At 33.7% G+C, this 17345-nt stretch overlaps 1 protein-coding gene across 1 annotated transcript; it reads left to right on the top strand.

Moving 5' to 3' along the window:
* The first annotated feature begins 16287 nt into the window (after window positions 1-16287).
* LOC101722118 (pseudouridylate synthase 7 homolog) lies at window positions 16288-16848 on the top strand. Its single transcript, XM_004875457.2, has one exon. It carries the CDS (start codon window positions 16290-16292, stop codon window positions 16815-16817), a length of 528 nt encoding a protein of 175 aa, XP_004875514.2. The 5' UTR covers window positions 16288-16289; the 3' UTR covers window positions 16818-16848.
* Window positions 16849-17345: the final 497 nt, after the last annotated feature.

The following is a 17345-nucleotide window of genomic DNA, read 5'->3' as shown; positions in this document are numbered from 1 at the left end:
CAGTGCTGTGATTTAAAAAATTTCACAAATATTATTTGAAATTGATAGCAAATATTGTTAGGCAATAAAGCACTATTTGTATCTGTTTATTGCAGGACATTTACTATTGTTTGTGTTAAAAATGAAATACTTCCAAAACAAACAGCTCAGTCTGTAGTTCTATAAAGAAGTTTTAGTACAAGAGGTCTTAAGATATAAATAAACCTTAAATTGTTTTGAAAGTCTTTAAGAAAACTTGTCTCCACTCTGCAAAAAACTGTCATGAGTAAGTGAAGTGTCTTGAAACTGCCACTACTCAATTTTTAACTTATGAATATAAAATAAAGAATCTTGATCTCTCTTCTCTATTAATATATTCTAATCTTATCACAGGTTTTTAAACCTATTTTAAAAGCTTTCAGTCCTTATTTTTGGTAAAAATGTAAACTAGTACAACCACTTTGGATATCAGTATGGAGATTCCTCAAAACACTATACCTAGACATTTCATTGACCCACTTTTGCCCCTTCTGAGTATCTTCCTGAAAGAGTTAAAAACATCATATCACAGTGATACATGCATAATTTGTAATAGCTAAATTTTCGAAGCAGCCTATATGTTCATTAACAGATAATGGATAAAGAATAGGTGGTACTTACACAAAATGGAGTACAACTCTGCCATAAAGAAGGGTAAACTTGAATCACTTGTAGGAAAATGGATGCACCTTGAGACTATAGTGTTAAGGGAAATAAATCAGACACACAACCTTAAATACCACCTGGTTTCTCTTATATGAAAAACTCAAAATATAAATAGAAAACAAAATAAAATATAGATAATGGGAAATAGAGAGGTAGATCTTTCTCAGATGGGAAAGGGATCAAGAGATGGAGGGAGGAAGGATGGAAGGGAGGGAAAGGGAACGTGTTATGTCCATGTACCAACTCCACACAAGTAATGTAAACATTATGCACTGCAAATGTGTACTAATGAAACAGAATAAGTACATAGGAACAAATTTAACAAAATAAGTGCGAAGCTACATGTTGAAAGCTATGAAACACTATTGGAATATTAAATAACATCTAAATTTAAAAGGTTTCAGTTGCAAAAAGCTTAGCTCACTGTCTGGCGAGAAGGCTGACAAGTTACAAACAGACTGACGATGCGGTGGTTACAATACAAAACTCTATGATATGTATTATTTCTTTAAATGTATCTAATGATTTTATAATAATGTCAAGTTCACATTTTAAAGGCCATTTAATAGAATCCAAAAGGATTTTTTCTTGGAGCAAAGCAAGTTTGATCTCATAAAGTGTGACCTATTTCAAATGTTGACCTGAAGTCATTTTATTTCATGGCTATTTGAATAGTCAATTCATCCATCCACTCACTATCCACCCATGCATCCACCTATTATCTTTCCATTCACTGATTCACCAATATACATTCTGAAAAACAATGCTCCTGTAAGATACTGGCTATACATTCCATGTTATTATTTTTATTCCTCTCCTGAATTTTCTGGAATAATTAAAAGAAATCTTGGTTTTCTAATATGCAAACTAGGTTTTTAAGTAAAGGTATATTATGTGAAAACATTTTAATATTGGCCTTGAAAAAGTGGAAAGGTTCAAAATATATGGTGTATACTTTGTTGATGAGATGCATCCTCCTGTTACTTATGCAGTTTTGTTGATTGTTATGTCCCTCATGTAGGAGTGTCAAATTCAAGTGGGATAAATTAGCAGGGAAACCTGACTTAACTGAGGCAATCTGGGAAATTTATTTCTCAGAAAAGGTACATATATGGGTGCCTCTTAAAAACCTGGGTTTTAAAATAGCTCTAGGAGTTTTCTAAAATAAAGGACAAAGGTTGTCATTTGTAATTACTTTTAATCAGATGTCAAAATTTCACCTGCATTTTGAAAAGAAGGAAAATAGGTCAAATTTTAATCAATGAAATCCATGACAAACACACCATTGTATTTCAAAAAGACAGTGATGTGAGAATATTATTTAACAAGATTATATTTCATTGCATGAAGAATATGATTTCAGAAAGTGATTGTAAATAAGCATAAGGTTGAGATGAAGGTCATTATTTTATGGCGTCACTTTAGGTCAATAGTTCACTTTATTTGTATATTTTTGTTAATTTATACAAAGGAAGCTAGCAGACTATTTGCATGTAATTTTAAACAAATTCATGCTTTACACAGGTACAGAAACAAAATCGTTAATGTTATGGATGGCTAAATTTCAAAATTTCAGAAATACTTCCCTTCTGATCAACATTTAGATGAGCCTGATATTTATTAGAAGTTTATCTAAATTGTTTTCTTATCTGGAAGTGTTGTTAACTCACGGTGTCATTTATGTTAATAAAAATATTAAGTGTCTACTTTTATTGGGTTTTACTCATACTGAGGAAAAGACTGTGTTTGCAAGTATATTGAAATTATTAAGAGTGTACATAGCATCAAGCACTTCCAAGTTAATACTAAAGACATTGTGGCTGTTATGCTAGTATATATGGTGATAAAAACAAATTTCTGTGCCTTCCGTAATGCCATATACTTTACTATGTCATAAAAGAGTCTGATGTTTTAGTTCGCTTCCTCACGTGTAAAATGTTTCTTCCCAGTTATGGTTCTAATCATTAGTCAATTGGCATAGATCTATCAGAACTCAGAGTAATAAAGTAGATAACATGAAATTATGAAGAATTATTCATGTTGTAATATCATACTTTGTATTTTAACTAAGAAATGACATTAAATGGAAGGGAAGTTAAGCAGATATTATATTCTATTACTGTTCCTAAACCATTGGCTTATTATATTAATATCCAGACACAAGTATTTTTAAGTGTGGTATTTTTGGGATGTGATTTGTCTCCAGCGGATCAAGTCCTGGAAGACTGGTCCCAAGTGGACTTCATGTGAATTAGAAATAAACTTTTTATGTGTTAAGTTTCTGGATGCTGGTACATAGCCCAAACTCTCCTAATCTGTTTGACACACAGATCACTTGGGCTCTACATTTGAATTTAATGTTCAGGATCAATAAAGGCAAGACATTTAATTTCCATTAGACCTAGATTTTTTCATTTTCAAGTTATTATTTCTAGTCTGAATTTCTCCTGAGTTTTTTTTTGGATAGACCACATGATCACATGAAAGAATATATATGAAAGCTCCCTATAAACTGCAAAGAAATATACTTTTGTTTTCATTAATGTGGAATGCATAGATTGTTCTTCACTTTAAATATTTAGGGAACAATGTTCAGTGATGTGACTGACTTTCCAAAATGTAAGATTAGCAGAAGAAATGCTTGTTTTGAACTGGTGATACAATAACAGAGTTCAAATATATATATATATATATATATATATATATATATATATTCATTTAAAAAGAAAATAGTCACTTTATATAACATAAGGTAAAATAAAATAGGCTAACCTATAATTGAACAAGGAGTTATAATGGAATCTAATAAAAAACTCAAGGATGACCACAAGGAGAAATATTGTACTTGTTCCAAAAACAATGTAATATTTTGAAATATTTTTAAGACCTAACACTTACGTTAACCTTCACAGCATGTTCAATATTTATGAGATTTCTTACAATTCCCCATTGCTGAGGTGTGAAATCCATACTTTAAATAAATATTGAGACCAAGGGACCGATATTGCCCTTAAAATGAAGTAGCGACAGACAGAAGTTAAAATTTAGTGCATGTTTTTCAGCCTTACTTTCCATTAGCCTGAGAAACATTAAGCAGTGCCTACTGAAGACAAAATAACCTTTAATGATTTACCACCCCCAAAACTCCAGAAGTGTTGCCATGGACATGATCTGATACATAATCAAAGATGAACAACCAGTTCTATACTTTGAATCACTACATCTTAGCATTATGTATTTAGTCAATTTATGGAGTCTATTCTCCTAAGAGAAAGGCCTACTATCACCATGTCATTTGCAAAATCCTAAATAATCCATCCTCCTTCAGGTTGTGGAGCTTATTCTCCTCATCCTCTTGATGTGAACTGGATGCAGTGAATTCTTTCACAGAAATGGATATGAAAAGTGAAAGCCACTAACTTCACAGTAGAGACACATGGAAAATGTCACCTTATATAGTCATTAAAATTAATATCACCAGTGGTATAATGTGGTTATTACATACATTTTCGTATGATGTCATGTGTGAAGCAGTTCCCATCTATAATATTCTTCCCCTAAATTCACAATCATAATCTAATTATGAAGAAAACAGAAAACTCAATTAAGACACATTCTTAAAAATGCATAATCACTTCTCACAACAGTCAATATCATAATAAGAGAAGATTCTAAAAATGTATCACAGACCAGAGGATATTAAGGAGAGATGGCAATTATCCTAGTCTGCTTATGCTGCTAAAATGGTCACTTATAAACAACAGAGATTTATTTCTCATAGTTCCAGAGGATGGGAAGACTGAGATAATGGCCACAGCAATGACAGTGACTTGTGAGGGCTGCTCTCTGCTTCGAATATGGTGTCTTATTGTTGCATTTTCTGGAGGGTAGGGATGTGTGTCCTCACAAGGCAGAAAGGCAGGAGGGCACTGAAAACTGTGAAATTCATGTATTAGAGTTCTTCAGAAAAATAGAATCAATATTTCTTCAAAGAAATAGAATGCAAATCTGGAGAATGAGAAGTTCCAAGATCTGCAGTTGGTGAGCTGGATACCCAGAAAAACCAATGGAGTAGTTCCAAAAGCAGGAAAAAACTCCTCAGGGTAGGTCAGGCAGGAAGAAAATTCCCTGTTTCTTATGAGGTCAGTCTTTCTTTTCTAGTCAAGCCTTCAATTGATTGCATGGGTCCTCCCAACATGAGAGAGGTAATTTACATATAAAGAACATTAATTTAAATATTTATCTCATCCAAAAATGACCTCACAGACACATCCAAAATAAAGTTTGACAAAATATCTGGACAATATATAGTTCAATCAAGTTGACATAGGAATTTAGCTATCATGTCTCTATAGTAACCTTTACATTTTTCTATAAATGTGAAATTATTTTAAATGAAAAGTTCATATAAAATTTACCCAGGATTTTTTAAGTATTGTTATGCCAGGATCGGATTGAATGATTGCTATAAATTTTTTCTATGTTGAACTTTGATACAAATCAATCAGAACTGCACTGGAATCACTATACGCTTCTTAAAAGCAGGATTCCATGGCATTCATCTCTATATCTCTAGCACGTAGTACAGCCTTGGACAAAAATAAATATTTGTTAAATAAGCAAACAACATTATCTCGTGATAAAAAGTTCTAAACTGAATTTTTCTGGAAACTGTACTTCCTCACATGTAAAACATACACATTTCAGGGAAGGCTACTGGAAAGACTAAAAGCCATATCCTTTATATATTAAGCATTACAATATGGATAAATCAAGTGGCTGCAAATCATACCTGGAAGTCTTCCCAACATACAGAAGTTGTTAAAACTCTGCTTCCATGTTTTATGATTCAACAAGGTCCTCCTCAGTGAGTGATAACAATCTTGTGTTTATTCATCATCTATCTTTTAATCTTATAATGCAATTGCTGTGCCAACTTTTAAATTTGAACATTCCTGTTTGAAATTTTCAAAACCTGTAACCTAGATCCTGTCAGTGTATTATTCTCTACTATAGGATCTTAACACAAAGTTCAGTTCTAACATTTGAGTTCAGAGGCGCACACACACAGGGAGCTTTCTGGAGGAAGGGGTATGCACTTTTGATTTGAGATTAAAATATGCAAGAATGTTTAGTTTCTCTCTTGTTCTATTTCAAAACCAGAAATAAATGTTAAATAAATGTCCATAAGTAAGGCAGATGTATATTCTTAACCTCTGAGTAAAGCACATATACAGTATTAACTGCCATAATAATGTATCCCAAAGATTTTATCTTAGAGTATAATGTGTAAAATGACAACCTTTAATCTATTTATTTTGAACAAAATATTGAAATTTTTACTCACTGACTTTATCTATAGTTAAACTCTTAAACTGATGTTAGAACACAGAAGAAAAATGAACAGTACAATAAAGTCAATGGAATAATGTATCAAGTTTGGAGCAGACAGTCCAAAACACAGTGTGAAAATGTTATTTTCACCGAGTTCTGACAAAGAATAATAAATCAAAACTCACCGCTGTTCTGAAAGTTGTCCTATGTTAAAGGCAGAAAACTGCAGATGATTCCTTAATGCATTGAAGTCCTTACAATTTAATCATTCAATCACATTCATGAAAAATCTCTTGCCTACTTCAAAATTGTAGTAGAGGTTGTTTTATCTTTCACCTATTTTTCAAGGCATGGACAGAAAACCTACAGGGACCCGGATGTATTTCTTCTTGGTAAGATTCCTCCCTCCCACTTAAGTCCAAATTCTGAGAATTCATATTACCTCATTGACATATGTGATGGCTACTTCTATGTATCTCCTTAAAATGACCCATTTATTAATCAAAAACTAATCAATTTAGACATTACTTAGAAGGTATTTTTTGATGTGGTTAACATATATATTATTTATACATATATACATAAAATGTACATTAACCTTGATAATGTGGGTAGACCTCATCTAGTCAGTTGCAAAGGCCTTAAGAACAAAAAGTGAGATTTCTCAGAGAGGAAGAAATTTTGCTTCATGACGGAAGAATTGGAGATTAGATATATATAGAGAGAGAGACATAGACTGTAGATATATGCACATGCATCAATACTTATGAACATATGAATATCCATTTCTGTATGTCTATGAACATCCATATATCTGTATGTCTGTAGATAAGTGGATGTCCATATGTCTATATTAATATATTTGTAGATATCTTCAAATATCTATTTATAGGTAGGGTCTGTCTCCTTTTGCCTCAGTTTCTCTGGAGAATCCTGACTGCTATATCCATCACTTCTAAGTTTTCAAATAAAAAGTTAGAACAAGTAAATAATAACAGTAATGCTCATTTAATCAGAAAATTATATATAATAATTTTTTCTTTGTAATCTACAGTCTTGTCATCATTTTAGCGGACAACAGATCAATGGAATTATGAATGTTATTTTTTAAAGTGCATGAAGTAGAAAAGTCTTAATTTAACATTTCCCAGTCCTAATTAGAATGATACATAGAAGCAGTTCATATTCAGATAGGACTGGTCAGAGTTCAGAAGCACCTTTTCACTGAAAGTCAAACACTGTACATGTGGGAAAAAATGTAAATTCTCTTAAAGTACTTAAAGCTTCTCACAGAATGCCTGTTTCTTATGTCACCATCTATGCTATACACAGCAACACTGTAGAATAGAACTGTTTATGATGATGAATTTCTGGCTGTTGAACATTTGCAATGTAACTAATATGATAAACTAAATTTAAAATTTTATTCATTTTTGTTCAAATGTAAATATAAGTAGCCACATGTGACTTGTGGCTACCGTAGTAAGCAGCATAGGTTTTACTATATATATTTTAAACATATATTCAGTTTAAATCATAATAATTCATAGAGTCAAAGTAGACTGATTAATATAAGTAGAGTGCATTCAACCTCTTTCTTAGGTCACTTTAAATGTAAACTTCCATGACTTTGCTCTCTGGACATAGTATAAGTGGTTTAAGAGTGTGGGTATTGTTCATACTACAGAGGCTATTTTTTCTTCAGTAAGCACAAGAAATCACAGTCATCAGCATAACTTTTTATAATGTATATTTTGGGCTTATGATATAGCCATAAACTCTTTCCTTCTATATATATTACTTTTTGGATTTAGTGTCCCAGACTAGTCACATTGCTACAGTGGGGTAGTTCAACATTTATAAATAAATAACTTCCCCAAAACTATTCTGTATAACTTCAACTTCAAACTAGGTTACAGAACATTTATATAGGGATTTACCTTGGGATTTTCATTTGTATTATTCACTTTCTGGGATGAGAGACCCTAAAAACTCACCTTAAAGGAGAGATTTGTTTGGTTTACATTTTCCAATTGTGTTTATTCAGTGGTTGGCAGGCTTCAAGGGAGAAATGACATGGTAGAAGGCATGGTGGAGGACATCTGCTCAACCCATGGGAGCCAGAAAGCAGAGAGAAGCAGGATGGGAGAAGCTGGGAACAAGAATACACCCTTTCAGGTCATGTCCCCAGTGACCCACTCCTCCAACCAAGCCACACCACTTCACAGTACATGACCTCCTGAACTCATCAATAGATGAATCCACTGAGGAATATATGCTCCATGATTCAATCACCTTTCAAGTAGATAAGATTTTTTAGATCTAAACCAAAGTATTCTGTCCCCAGCCTCCAAAAGGCTCATGTTCATCTGATTTTGGAAAATCCATTTAGCCCATCCCTAAGAATTGCCAAAGTCTTGAACAGTTCCAGTATTACTGAAACATCCAAATTTAAAGTGTCTTCTGAGACTGAAGATAATCTTTTAGCTGCCAAGCTCTATAAAAATAAAAAATAAAGAAAGTTCAATCCTTCCAACATACAATGGCACAGGGTAAATATTTACATTCTAAAAGGAAGTAATAACATAATTCAGATGAAATGAACTGAAGAAAGACTGAATAAAAGCATGGAAAATATTAAAACCTATAGCTCCCACTCCAGCACTCAGGGCAGGTTGTTGTGAGATGCAAGACTAAAGGTCTTGGGCAGCCCTGCCTCTATGGTCTTTTCAGTTGCAGCCTACAGGACCTCTTATTTCCATTGGCTGTACTCACTGCTGAGGCTTTCCTTGCCAGACATTTCACATCCCTGGCATCTCCAACTTTCTGGGATCTTCACCACACCTTCAGCTTCACTCTCATAACTTCCTGCATCACCCTCTTGAGGACTGCTGGCAGGGATGGTGATCATTTCACACATTTTTCTTGGCCTCTCAGGCCTTCTTTCTGAAAGCTGGGTGTAAATCTTCATGACCCCATAAACTCTTATATAACGCATTCCTGAAAATCCAGCACCAGGTGGATGATGCCAAGGTCTGCCACCAAGTCAAGCAGTAGCTGGGCCACTTTGGACCATGGCTGAAGTGGCTTCTGAGTGCCTGGATGGCTGAACTAAACATTTCTCTAGGGTATCCCAAATGAGTGGAGTACCCTGGGGCTGTCTTCTCAAAGCAGACTTTTGAAGTAGTTTACCATTTACACCCTGAGCCTGAGATAGGTGAAGGTCTTTCTGGCCATTTCCTGAGAGGCCCTCATGGTATGTTTCCTATTGCACTGTTGCAAAGTATTGCCTACTTTTTAATGTTAATATTTTAACAGCTGTACCCTCCTGGAACCCAACACCTGTAGGTGCCTCTTTGCTGCCTAGCTGCATTTTTCAAATCATTCAGCTCAGCTCTGTTAATAAGTCAGCAGTACTTATGCTTCATCCTGAACATTGGGCTGCCTAAAATTTCCTACACCAAATCAGTTAATCCACCACCTTTAAATTCTGCCTCACATAAAGTCTTTGAACATAGATAACATGTAGAAAAATTCTTGCTAGATTGAAATATGCATGGCCTCTCATCCAGTTTCCAAAAAAGGGCTCATTATCATCTAAATCTTCACTAGTCTGGCCTTTACTGTCTGCATTCCTGACACCATTCTGTTTTTCTGAGCTCTGATCAGAATTGTCCATTACATTCTGCTTAAAGCATTCTGGGCCTTCTCTAGCTCACATATCCAAATCTTCCCAGTTCTAAACCAGTTCCAGCTGCTTTTAAAACACATGGTCAGGTACAGTCACAACAATGATCCCACTTCTCAGGTACCACATTTTTGTCACTGTTCCATCACTGTGACAAAATACCCAGTACCTACAATTTAAAGGGGAATAAGTTCATTTAGTGGGTTTAGTCCATGGTTAGCTGACTCTGTGGCAGCAACAGTCTGATGGAAGAGCATGTAGAGGAAAGCTTCTCAACCCATAGCAACTAGGAAGCAGAGAGCAAGGAGGAAGAGAAGATCAGGGGCAAGGATATCTTTTTCCAGATTATGATCCCAGTGACCTACCCCTCCAATCAGACTGTACCTACTCACAGCGGATGAACTACTTAAACTCTTCAGTGGATAAATCCACTGATGAGCGCAGTGCCCCCAAGAGCCAATCATCTTCCAAACATATGAGACTTTTGGGCAATGTATTATATCTAAACCATAATATCATTCAAGAATAATATCCTTATTTTGAGCACATTTACCAAAACTTAGAAAATCTAAATGAACTTACGAGGATAGTAAACTATTGCAGAAATTCTAGGCTTTATGGAAGTTCTAAATATGATATTTCTCAGCTCACCACTTTTTCTTTTTAACTTTCAGTCAAAGTTATAGATATTAAATAATCAAATGAAAATTTGCCAGACTTTCTAATACATTCCCTCAAAGGCATTTAAGAATTTGAGGTTATTTACAACTTTCTTTTATATGGATGCAAGTCTTCCTTTAAAAATATAATCTGTTTTCTAAATCATGTAACTTCTCTCAGTTTAGTTAAACATTGATTGAGTGTATATTTTATGTTTAGAGGGGAATTATAATTATACATTTCTAGCAGTTCTTTGCATTTTCTCCCTATTTAGGTGTTATAATCTTTTGGCTCTTGTAAGGCAATGGGACTGCATCCACTATTTCATAGGTAACCTGAACCCTCTATAAACTACAGTGCTCACTTATTGACAAAAGAAGGCTGTGAGAAAGTGTATCATTGGATGATAATCAGAAGGTTTTCTTGGTTAGATATGGAAGACTTCATTTGTACCAGATCATCATATGTAATGGGAATTAAGCTTGTCCTTATCTAGATTAACCTCCCATTGACATCATATAAAGCTGTCACTGATTAAAAACTTTAACATCCTTCTGTGATTAATTTCTTTATGGAAAAAAATACACCATAAAGCATTTCCCCCATTTTCCTATGTCCCACACCTTCTTTCAGTTTTGGGGAGGGCAGGACAAATAGAGTTAATGGTACTGTTGGGGCTAAAGGGAAGTGGATATTTAATGTTTCTCACTGTATTTTAAATGAACCTTCAAAGAGCTACTTTGGGAATGAAAGTCATCATTCTGTGTAGCTAATACAGGAAATGTTTTCTTTCAGTTGCAAACAAAGTACCCCCTGGCACAAGATGCTTTAAATCTTTGGCATTAAACCTTATGAAACCCACCTGTGTTGAAAATTATTTTTTTGCTTTGGGGAATTTTATATCACAATATTTAATCTAATGAGAAAATAGCTCCTTAGGCCAAGCATAAAATCTAACCCACAGGAAGACAAGGTGAAGGAAATCACTGCAATGTACAACTACACCTTAGTGTATTGGTTATGTTTCGATTTTAAGACACCAAATATGTAATGATTTCCTCACTTTTCAAGGTTTTTTCATCTATATGAACATTAACACAATTTTCTCAATTTTAGTGAAAATTTGATTGGAGTAAGTTGTTTGTATAATCATCTATTAAGAACCCTTTCATTCATTCAGCAAAGCTAAAATCTTTAAGTTGGTCAGAAAACAAATGTTTTTCTAATTTGAAAGATATTTTCTCTCTCTCTCTCTCTCTCTGTCTCTCATTTGATTAAATTGTCACAAATATTGATTCTCAACAGAAGGTGTTTGCCCCTGAAGGAATGTTTATTATTTTAACACTTTCTGGAGGCAGTTTAAGTTGTCAGGATTGGGGAAGAGTAAGGGCTACTAGCATCAAGTGAGTAGAGGACAGGGATGCTGCATACCCTAAAATGTATAGGACATCCCCACATAATAGAGAATTGTCCAGTATAATACTTCGAATGTGCCAAGGTCAAGATATACAAAGATATCCATACAGGGATAACTGTTCAGGGCAGAAAATATCATCCACAAGAAAATTTGGTTAATGTCAGACAATTATACCACTCATTTCTCTATTCAAATGCTAAGTCCTATCACAAGTTCACACTAAACAATTTTATCCAAAATGATCAAAGTGCTGAGCTTTGTAAAACTATCAAGAAAGAAAAATAAGATGCCATGAATTTCTTTTTAAGAAAAATATTAAAAATCCAAACATAGAATCCCAGTGAAACCTATGAAACTTAAATTCCAAAGAACACAGGGCTATTTAGAACTCTGATACTTGGCATATTTGTATATCTACTGCAAAACAATAAATGACAATCATGAAGGAAAGGTTAAAATAGATTGTTAGGATTTTATTCTTACATAAGAGGTCCAAGAATGAGCAGAAGTTCATTTGAAAATCCTTCAATCTCTAAGACACTAATTAGCTGTGTGGTTTGGGGGAATTTACAGAGCCTCACTAAGCTTCAACTTCCTCATCTGTAAATAGGAATACTAATAATTATCCCATAAGTTTATTGGTGGGATTGAATGAAATCAAGAATGCAGCAGAAATGTTGCTACAACGTATTGTAATATTATTAGATTTGCTATAATCTATTTTAAATATTTCAACTGGCTAGACTCATATTTCTCACCATGTACTCAACTAAAATCAAAATGGATCAGAGATCTAAAAGTTAAAAAAGAAACACTTAATCAGGTAGAAAATAAAATAGGTAAAACTCTTGAAGACATAGCTATAGGCAATGATTTTCTGAACAAAACTCCAGTGGCACAAGAAATAGCACAAAGAATCAACAATTGGGATCTTATTAAATTAAAAACTTCTGCATAGCAAAGGAAATAACCAGTGAAATGCAGAGACAACTTACAGAAATGGAAAAATGTTTTTGTCTGCTATAGAGGATTAATATTTTAGAATATATAAAGACCTCACAAAATCAGAACCCCCAAAATAAAAGACCCAATAAAAATTTGGCAACAGAAATGAATAAGATGTTTCTCAGAAGAATTACAAATGGCCAATAAATACATGAAAAAATATTCAACATTACTAGGCACTACAAAGATGCAAATTAAAACAACAGTGTGATTCTATCTTATTCCAGAAAGAATGCCAAGCATAAAGAAATCAAATAATAACAAGTGCTGGCAAGGCTGCACGGAAAGAGAAGCCTGTCTACATTGTAGTTGGGAATGTAAACTAGTATAACCATTATGGAAATCAGTATGGAAATTCCTCAAAATAGTAAAATTAGAAGTTCTATTTTACCCAGCTATTTCCCTTTTATGTATCTTCCTGAAAGAGTTGAATACATCATATTACAGTGATTTGTGCATACCCAGGTTTATATCACCACAATTCATAATAGCTAAATCTTAGAAAAGGCCTATATGTTCATCAATAGATGGATGAATAAAGAAAATATAGTATTTATAAACAATGGAGTACTACTCTACCATAAAGAAGGATAAACATGAGTCATTTGTAAGAAAATGTGTGCACCTGGAAAACATGATATTAAGTGAGATAAATCCAACACACATGCTTAAATATTTATAGTTTCTCTGATATGAGAAAACCAAAATATAAATAAAGAGTGAAATAAAAGATAATAGGAAATGGAGAGATCTTTCACAAAAGGGAAAGGGGCAGAGTTAGAGGGAGGAGGAAGGGAAGGCAGGGGAAAGGGATAAAAAAAGAATTAAAATGTGTTGTGTATGTTTTAACTCAACTCCCCATGAGGAACATAATCATAATGTACTGCAAACATGCACTAATAAAAAAAATTGGAAAAATAAATAAATTGAAAATATTTCATAATCCATATATATGAGTATATTTATATTAATATATCACCTAGAAAGTTGATTAATGGATATGTATTATACCAAATTGTATCAATGAGACCCAATCTTATTGCATTTAAAGAAACAAATTGAAATATTTTTAAATCTTCCATAAATTTTATGCTGGATGAAAGAGTTCAATGTGAATATTTTGGTGATATAATTTACTTAAATATTAAATAGCTCACAATTGATGATTAATTTGAAAGGAAAAACATCAATACTTGTCTTAATTTTCTCATTTCTTTCTTTTTTGGTAATGGGGATTGAACTCAGCACCTTGTGCTTGCAAGGCAGGCGGCTGCACCACTGAGCTGAATCCCAGGCCCGTAATTTTCTCATTTCTGAGACAAAAATGCCTGACACCCACAGTAAAAGGAGGGTTTGTAGAGGTTTCAGTCTATTTTCAGCGGCTCCAAGGCAGGGTGGCATGACAGAGGAGCATGCAGAGAAGGAATTGTCCATGGCAAAGCAGGCAGGAGACCTTGAAGCAATGAGCAGCATCAGTAAGCCTTCCATCTTTTATCCCATCCAGGGTACAAGCGTTTTGGATGGGGCCACCCTTCCCAGGGGCTTCTGTCTCCAGTAAATCCATTCAGCCACACCCAAAAGTATGCTAATTCCAATCAGTGGACTAATTTAGTACCACACATCCTTAATCCCAGTATCACACACCCTAGATCTAGTCATCTTCCAAAAGCCCCACCTATGAGCACATGAGGCATTGGGTCATAATAAAACTATATCTTTCTTAGTATCTTACCATGTTCTTCAAGGCAGAAAATGGAGCCCTTGTGACTTATAAGGGTAAGATTTGCATTTAATCCCTTCATATAATGTATATAACACATAAATCAAGATTAGTTTTTACAGTAATGTATAGTTGAGAAGGGTTGTTGCCAATACATAGCATAATGACAGTTTCACTAAGGTCTTTTATAAATTACATTATATATCTTTAGTAGAATTATTTTAAATGTACTGAGTCTAAGAAATCCAATTCAACTTTTTTGATATTAATGTAATAATGAGCAACTGATTCTGTCTGTCCCAACACTTTAATTTTTACAAATATTTTGACTATAAAAAAGGAATTAATGAGCAAAAAGTATTTCTTGTAGATAATTCTGATAATTCAATATTCTAAGAAAGAGTTTCAATAAATACCAAAATTAAGAAAAATTCTCTTATGCAAGGTCATAGGACAGTATATCTCCAATGACTTATGCCTTTTAATCTTGACAACCTCAGAAATCCACCGTTTTCACCACCAATGTTTCATCACTTAAAGTCTCATTTAATCATCTCAAAACTTATTTGGCAAATAAACTCTTTCAGTGTTTCCTTCTCCATGTTCTGTTGTGCAGATAGCAACACTTTGCTCACTGTTTGATGAAACTATATCTTAAACTTTCTGAACAAACTTATTGTATTAAATAGTGATGAGAAGACTTGCCCTTCTGTAATTTTATCACATTATGAACTCATATAATTTTCTAATATTACTGTCTGATTTCTTTTTCTGCATTACTACTTTGTAGTTTTCTCAAGAGAAAAAAATTACTTTATTTTAGCATTTTCTCTTCAAATATGATCTATTTGTTTTATTACACATACAGCTGGATAACATCAGTGCTAACATCACATTAATTTAAGGCTTTCCAGAGGTTTTTATTGACGAATGATGTAAGAATGACGAATAGTGAATTGCAGCATACATGATTTTTCCATGGTTCTAAATATACCAAAATTCTTAAAGGATAAACATAGATTTCAGTAATAAATAACATGAAAGCTGTAACTAAACCCCATTTTTCCTAAAATGGAGGTCAAATTCTTCTTAGTATTTTAATAAATCTTATAAAGGAAGTCATTTCAAAGTTGTGATTTCATAAAATATATTCTAATTTTAGATAAATCATAGGAAAGGTAACAACTTGGTGCTTTGGAATTTTTTCAAATTACAATAATGTTAATGAACTAATATTTTAGAAGTCTGAGCATTTTGTAGTCTTTTGAAAAGTTGGTTATAAGAATATTCAAATGTATGAAATAGTAATAAAATACTTTATTTCATATTAATAATATAGCTTATATTTCATAACATACTCCTTTTAATTAGGGCATGGAATTATACCGAATTTGACTACTGCATTAAAAAAAGCATTACAACTATACTGAGCTAAACTACATAATCAGGTTAGCTTTCAAATGATGATAACAATAGGAAACTTTTAAAGATATTGAATAGAGATGTACTTGTTAAACTAAAAATGAGAAATGGCAAAATCAAATCTCTTTGACTGTTGAAATCTAAAATCTCTCAAGCTTCATGAACAAGATATTCATGTATGAGGAAAAAAAGTAAGCCTGTAAAAAAAGCTATGCATTGTTTAAGATATAGATCTACAGCAGCTGCTTCAAGGACTTTCAAAATATGGAATGAAGAATATAGTCTCTGCATTTGGCATAGTACCAAGAAATAATCGCTTAATGTATATCCATAGCTATCAAAGCTACGTGTGGAATAACATGGTGAGCAAGGGGATAGAAGACTACGGGATGAAACCTGTCCTAGGGGACCTTGTTCTCAAAGGAGCCACAGCCACCTATATTGAGGAAGAAGATGTTACTAATTACTCCATTCATGATGTGCTGATGCCCTTGCCTGGTTTTGATGTGATCTACCCAAAGCATAAGATTAGTGAAGCCTACAGAGAAATGCTGACCACGGACAACCTTGATATTGACAATATGAGATGCAAAATTAGAGATTATTCTTTATCAGGGGCCTACCGAAAGATCATTGTTCGTCCTCAGAATGTCAGCTGGGAAGTGGTTGTATATGATGACCCTAAAATTCCACTTTTCAACACTGATGTGGACAACCTAGAAGGGAAACCACCACCAGTATTTGCTTCTGAAGGCAAATACAGGGCTCTGAAAATGCATTTTTCACTTCCTCCTTCTACTTACGCTACCATGGCCATCCGAGAAGTGCTAAAAATGGATACCAGCATCAAGAACCAGATGCAGCTGGACACAACTTGGCTCCGCTAAGGAGTGGTTGCTTTATCTACATGCAGCCAAGTTTTTGCTTCCTCTTAAGGCAGAGCACTCATATTTGGATTTTGAATCTTTATAGTAAAGGATTGTTAGTATTTTTTAAAGTTTTTATTAGCTTAAGGAAATAATTTGCAATGTTTGTACATACACACAAATTTTGAGGATCCTAATTTTAGCTCAGAAAATATAAATTGGTCAGAATGTACTTTAGGTGCTTAAATCATAGTCAGATACAGTTTTATGGGCTTTATAATAATAAAAATGGACTTTAGTGTGAAAGTATCAAATAGCAGTTTTAGGTTGTGCTGCATATCTGAAGGACAACAGGAATTCTTCTCCCCCCACCCCCACCAGTACCGGGGATCAAACTCAGGACCTCGTGCTTGCAAGGTAGGCCCTGGGGCCAGTGAGCTAAATCCCTGGCCCCGGACAACAGGAATTCTTTTTTTTTTTTTTTTTTGTATTTACAATTTTAGGTGCTTTATTATCTAAAGTCAACAGGGAAGATACAAAAGCTGTTTT

Source organism: Heterocephalus glaber, unplaced genomic scaffold (genome assembly GCF_053883595.1).
Source record: "Heterocephalus glaber isolate CG9 unplaced genomic scaffold, H.glaber_assembly_v1.0 deba00001220, whole genome shotgun sequence".
Taxonomy (NCBI): domain Eukaryota; kingdom Metazoa; phylum Chordata; class Mammalia; order Rodentia; family Bathyergidae; genus Heterocephalus; species Heterocephalus glaber.
Note: the sequence above shows the minus strand (reverse complement) of the source record. Positions and strands in the feature narration are given on the sequence as shown.

Bases quoted from the DNA above. Each gene is read 5' to 3' on its own strand.
- LOC101722118 (XM_004875457.2), top strand. From the start codon at position 16,290: ATGGTGAGCAAGGGGATAGAAGACTACGGGATGAAACCTGTCCTAGGG.